The 6410-nt window shown below is 42.8% G+C and overlaps 1 protein-coding gene across 4 annotated transcripts in view; it reads left to right on the top strand.

The window, feature by feature from the left end:
- The window catches only part of col18a1a (collagen type XVIII alpha 1 chain a), a 105941-nt gene extending 101817 nt beyond the window's left edge, over positions 1-4124 (top strand). For all 4 annotated transcript variants that reach the window (XM_032512563.1, XM_032512562.1, XM_032512564.1 and 1 more), the window contains 5 exons: positions 821-853; positions 943-1257; positions 1576-1773; positions 1956-2071; positions 3022-4124. In XM_032512563.1, the coding sequence (XP_032368454.1) occupies positions 821-853; positions 943-1257; positions 1576-1773; positions 1956-2071; positions 3022-3235 (876 nt within the window). In that variant the 3' untranslated portion in view covers positions 3236-4124. The remainder of the gene's footprint in view (positions 1-820; positions 854-942; positions 1258-1575; positions 1774-1955; positions 2072-3021) is intronic.
- Positions 4125-6410: the final 2286 nt, after the last annotated feature.

The raw sequence follows: 6410 nt of genomic DNA, 5'->3' as shown, positions 1-6410 counted from the left end.
ATAATCATGTAGAAGGAGAACAGTGGAAATTTACTTTTCTATCAAGCAGCAAAAAAGGATTGTCAACATCGCAACGTCCTGCGATGTGACTATTGCGCATACACACAACAATGGCTTTTAACCTAAATGAGCCCGATTGTGGCAGATGAGTGCTTGACCCGTGGCCCTTCAGTGCTTTTGTCCCTAACAACTGTCCATCAAACCAGACCCTCCCACTCAGCTACAGCACTTTTTTGTTTAACTTTGTCTTTGGGACACTACTTTCTGAATTATACAGATTCTAACGTTTAATGAGAAAAAGTAGCATATTTTGTGACTTTTTTAATATATGCAGCTTTTTTTGCTTTTGGGAATCCAAATTAAGCCAAAAATGATACTTTTATCTTTTCCAAGTACTTAAATACACACGTGATGCTTTTTTTGCTAAGTGCACTAAGGGGTTAGACACTAGGTGTGGATTTTATGTGTTTAGTTGAAAAATAGTTTTTTAATGCTTAATGCTCAAAATGTACTTGTAGTCAACTGTAAAACACCTTCCCTCATATACTATATACAGTGTGTGTGTGTGTGTGTGTGTGTGTGTATATATATATGTGTATATATATATATATATTATATAGTGGTATATATATATATATATATAATATATATATATATATATATATATAATATATATATATATATATATATATATATATATATATATATATACACACACACACATAAGCTACATTATTATGTATTACGTTTCACTACGGGTGATTTGGAGGTGACATGTCAGTATCTGCTCTTTAGTAACAGCTCTTTTCCTCCTCCTCAGCTTGGAGAGTACAGTCCGTTCTTCAGAGATCTGGTAAGTTAGGCGTGAGAACATAGACATTTTAGCCCTTTTTATTACAAATTGCCCTTTTTATTTGTTAAATCTCTTATTTTTATTTAAAGGACAATGAAGTGGCAGAGTTCCAGCCTCCCCCTGTGATCCTGTACCCCCAGGACCGGACCCAGAACAACGGAGCTGGCCATTACTCCCAGGGCGGTTCTGGCATACGACCCATCGAGCCTCCGCCACAGCCAGCCGTAGACCCCAGGTACCCCCCACAGTATGATCCAAGATTTCCTGACCCAAGGCTCACGGGTCAGACGGACGGAAGACCGGCCACCCAATGGACCGAGAACAGATACCCTGTAACTCCGCAGCGACGACCCAGCCCCCCTGTCCTGCAGCCTGCTGGCCGCGCGGACCCGTCGGCATCAGGAGTGAGTAGGGTTCAATCGGGAGAGCTCAGCAATACAAACGTCCATAAGTATCGCGCTACATTGTTGCACAATAAATTTGTGTCAACTTGGCTTGTGTTCATTATTCATGTATTACTGGAACTGAATATTATTTCTTGACCAACTACCTCTATGACTTGTAGTGAGACTTTTTTGAGACAGTACGGGTGGCACACAAGTAAATACATTTTTTATTTATTTTTTTTATTATAAATGCAGCGTGCAATATTTTATCTGATCATTTAAAAGTTATAATCAATAATGAAATAAACTTACAGAAGCCTTTGTCTTCCTCATCAGCTACATCTCATCGCCTTGAACGCCCCTCAAACTGGCAACATGCGAGGAATTCGTGGGGCGGACTTCCTGTGCTTTCAGCAGGCCCGTGCCATAGGCCTGAAGGGAACCTTCAGAGCTTTCCTGTCCTCCAAGCTTCAAGACCTCTACACCATCGTCCGCAGGTCGGACAGGGACAGCGTCCCCATCGTGAACCTCAAGGTGAGATACAAACTGCTGCTGCGGTTCTGTTTGGACTACGCACTCGCGGACATAGGTTTCTTAGAAACGTAATGGTTGTGTTGTCTAAACTTAATATATCTTAGATATTTCGCCGCTGCTTTGCAAAGAACACATTTTGGAGAAGAAATTAAATTCAAGGCATTGTATTGTCTTCCTCGCAGGACCAAGAGTTGTTCAGCAGTTGGCAGTCTCTCTTTGACGACGAGGCAAACAAAATGAGGGAGAATGTGCCAATCTACTCCTTCGACGGTAGAGACACCCTCAGGGACAGCGCGTGGTGAGTCTTTGTTCAATTTGTCTGTACATTAATCTTACATTTTATGCAGGGTTCGAACAAACACAGGAGGCATTGCAATTGACGTATTGCAGCTAGACATGGGTACCGAACCCGGTACCGACCGAATCACATCGGTACTACAGAGTATTCTTTAAAGTAAAATCAAACCGTTCCAAATTGCGGTACCTGAGAGTAAGCATGAGCGTATCAATCCTCTCTGCGAATTGAGTCACAGTAGTGCCGATAAAGTGGTGTTTTCAAAACAGTCATAATGAAAATAAAAAAGGCTAAAATATAATATAGAAATACAAGAATAAAATTTACAGTGAGTAAGAAATTAGTTATTATTCAATTTAATAGGTTGTAGGGGCGGGTTTGAGAAAAGAGAGGGAGGGGGTTTTATTTGTTTAATTTTGGTAAAGATAAAATATTCTAAGGCCATATATTATATGAATACAATGGTGTCATGCTAGTCCTCCAGCGTATTTCTACCTAATATCCCTCTCCAAAACCACTTCAGAAGAGTAAGTTAGTCACAGAGCTTACTTGCGTTGGTGTTTGTAAAGCATTAAAGTTTAACAAAGAATGGTTCACATTAGAAAAGATCCTTTTTCATTTTTATCTTCTATGTGGATGCACTCCCCTACAAACTCACCGCAGTAGTGGAGAATGATTTATTATTTCCAAACAGAGCTCTTTACGTCATCTTTTCATATCGCAATATATATTGCAGGGGGAAAAAATACCGCAATGTAAGATTTTTCCAAAATTGTGCAGAACTAGGTTAGTAGGACAAGACAATGTTGGCAAAGTTGTGAACTCTTTATTGCTGTCACACAGTTGCCGCACACGTTCAGTTGACATGTGGTTCTGAGCTGTTGGAAATGAAGTGCGAAAGAAACAAAGACGACTACTACTAACATCGTACGCTTGTTTTTGCTTCCCCACAGGCCAGAGAAAATGGTCTGGCACGGCTCAAGCAACAAAGGCCACCGGCAAACGGATGACTACTGCGAAACGTGGCGGGCGGGCGACCCCGCTGTGACCGGTCTGGCATCATCACTACAAAGCAGGCACCTCCTGCAGCAGACGTCCAGCAGCTGCTCGGGCTCCTACATCGTCCTCTGCATCGAGAACGCCTTGACGACGTACTCCAAAAAATAAGTTTTTGGGTGTTCCAAGCCCACAGTTTTAATTCCCCCGAAAAACCCGCGGCGTCCGACAAACTAGACCTGCGGCTCTGTGCCTGGCAGAGACGCTGTGCATCGACCGCCCCTCTGCAAACCCCAAAGAGACGGGGCAAACAGAGAGGCGTCAGTCTTATTTTCCTCGGGGGCATCGGCACATATTTTCTCCAAGGGGCGGAACAAGAGCAGAGAAGCTAAATGCATTCTCAAATTGTATCCATTTTGAAAAACTATTTTGTATATTACACATTTTGTTTTTGACGTCAATGTTTTACCTTTGAACTGTTTATCAAAAAATGCTATATCCATCCTGTTTTTTTGTATTGTAAGTACTGATAATTTCCACGTTTCTTTCCAATTACATTTAAGGGTTACAATGGGGAACAACGTTTAAAGACTATTTTAAAGAAGACGATTGATATTTATTTTGAAATGAAGTTAAATGCCCTCGTTTATATTGTACGCAGCACACAACAATTGACTTTTTTTCAAAAGAGTATCTAATGCAGGTTACAAAAATAAGCTTATATAGGGAACAGCTCCTTTTGTATGCATGGGTCTACAAATACATGAATGCTTACTTGAGGGCAAGATTCCTTGGAGCTAAAATAGAGCTTTTAGAATGTAAAATGATTATTTTCCCCTCATACCGGTTTATAAAAAGCTATCGGCGAGCAAGCTGCTTATTTGCGGGAGCGATCACCATCAGGGGCTCTAAGGAGAGGGCAGTTTTTGCAGTAGCCCCGTTTGAATTCCAGAGACTGACCTGGCCTTGGCGCTACCGCCAACATGCGGATATCCGGTTTTATAACAAATTGTGCTGTACAGTTTCTCCCAGGCACTGAATAAAAAATCTTTTTCAACTACAACAATACTGTACTTAAACTGTGTGTGTGTGTGTGTGTGAGAGAAATTATTAATTTGCCACTGAACTAAATGTAGACAGTTAAGCCGGCTCCGATCAGGCCAGAGGGAAACTTACTGCTAGACACCAAGAGAAGTACTTCTTTAACAGATTTCCATGCTTGCTGACGTTGGTTGTGGTGCATTTGTTTCTTTCCTTCTCGTCTTGGCCAGTATTGCGGAACGTGCTAGGGTTGCTCTTGTGGCTGAAACTGCTTGAGGTCTTTAGTCTAGTGTGTGGGAGTGTCCATTGCCAAACAATCATCAGCGCAGGCGGCAGCAGACCGGGACACATCAAACTACTGGGGCCAACAACTTCTCACGTGACAAGGAAGTAGGTTACTCCAGTACCCCACTTCACCTCGTTTGATTTAATTACTAGTAAACTCTGCCAATTTGATCTCTGCGCAAATAAATACCCGTCACAGCCTTCTCTAATGCAAGACTACCGGGTATTTGTCAAATTCAAGGACGCAAATGATTGAAAGAGCTCAACACATGCTTGGAGTGGTTCCCCCAAAACCCCACAATCAAATCCCTGATCTAGTAAGAAGAAGGAGGGGGGAGTCTTCTTCCTAAAATACTCTTTCGTATAGGAGGATCGAAAAGGTGAGTGTGACACACCAAAGACAACGCCGAGTGGGCTAAGCACTACTTTTTTCCCCGTTATTTGAAAGAAAGTGTTAAAAATCTCCACCTGGTAGCCAAAACATATTGACGCAATAAACCTGTGTTCATCGCGGACAGAGGGTTTCCGACCAGGCCCCCGCCTAGATCTTGGGGATTAGCGCCAAGGGCAATCGAAAGACATTCTATGGCAATTGCAAACAAGTGTACCATCATACTCACAGTGCTCAGTCAGACAACTGCAAATGTGCTTCCCTCTCACTCACGCCTCGCCTTTCCCTCCTGCTCGCAGAGCTTCCAACTGTTACCCCGCTCCTGGTCTATCACGCTGCTTTCTTTGTTTTGCTATTTGAAACTTGTCTGCAACGCGACCTCCCTTACCTTTCCCACGCCCTCGTCGCAGGCGGCCTCTGGACATGACAGTCTGTCTCTGCCTTATTTGTCCCAGTGTTAGTGTGACCGGCCTCAGGTCTAGGGGAACCCGGACCAGCAGCAAGACGCACTGAGGAAAAGAATACAGAAAAAACAGTTGTCAGCTTGTACGCAGATTTATTCTGTAGATACACACACACACACACACACACACACAGATCCCAGTTTTAAATATCTGTATATGCATATCTAAAGTTACATTTGACTGTTATTACAATACTCTGTTTCATAAAGCTTAATAACTTGTGTTTTTATATTTGCCATACAAATAGATTTATTAAATGATATAAACCCATCCTAATACATTGTTAATGTACACATACCGTCTATGCTTTGGCAACATTGTTATTGAAACTTGCATGCCAATGAAGCCCCTTGTAGAGAGAGAGAGAGAAGTTGACAACACTCAGGAGCAGCTAGCCCTCCACCTTACCCACAGCACCCAACCACCTGAGAATGCCACAGTATTTCCTCCACAAGTTACCACCCCCACTCAACCCAGTCTACACCTGCTGCACCACAAACACCACCCTCAACCTAGACTGCCTGTATGATCAAGTCCACCTCTACAAGCAAGCTGTCCCCATCTTTGCAAAGACACTGAAGGATGCCGCCCTAAACTGCAATCCAGCCCCTCCCCCCATTACCTTGCCAAGGCTACCGAGAAATACCACTACATTGGCAGGGAGGACCCCCAGACCCTATATTACCAGCCCCACTCCGTCACCAACAGGCCGCCTCTTCTTCTCCCACCTGAACTGACGATAGCTCCTACCGAGATACTGAGTGACAGCAGAGCTAAGCCCAGACAGTGAGAGGAACAGCCAACCTACCACCCACCAGCCAACTGAAGGACATGCAGAACATGGTGAGCCTAATCTGTTCACACCTGATGAAACCATAACACAATGAGTAAAAGAACTCATGCATTCACTATTTCCTTTGATTTTTTCTTTATCTAAGAAAAGAACAGGAGTTTGCCTCAAAAGTATTTTAAAAAGTATGATGTCTTTTTCTATCTTTTGCTGGAATGTTCAGGGCCTCTGGTCCACCACGTTTAGATTAAAAAGAAAAAATGCAGAGTTTCTGAAGGAGATCGATAATACTGACATTAGTGTCCTCCAGGAAACATGGTGTAAAGGTTTCTGCACTGGTTGTTCAATAGGTTACAGAGAAATGATTGTCCCACC

Source organism: Etheostoma spectabile, chromosome 4 (assembly GCF_008692095.1).
Source record: "Etheostoma spectabile isolate EspeVRDwgs_2016 chromosome 4, UIUC_Espe_1.0, whole genome shotgun sequence".
In the NCBI taxonomy this organism is placed as follows: domain Eukaryota; kingdom Metazoa; phylum Chordata; class Actinopteri; order Perciformes; family Percidae; genus Etheostoma; species Etheostoma spectabile.
This window is presented reverse-complemented; position numbering and strand designations above follow the sequence as displayed.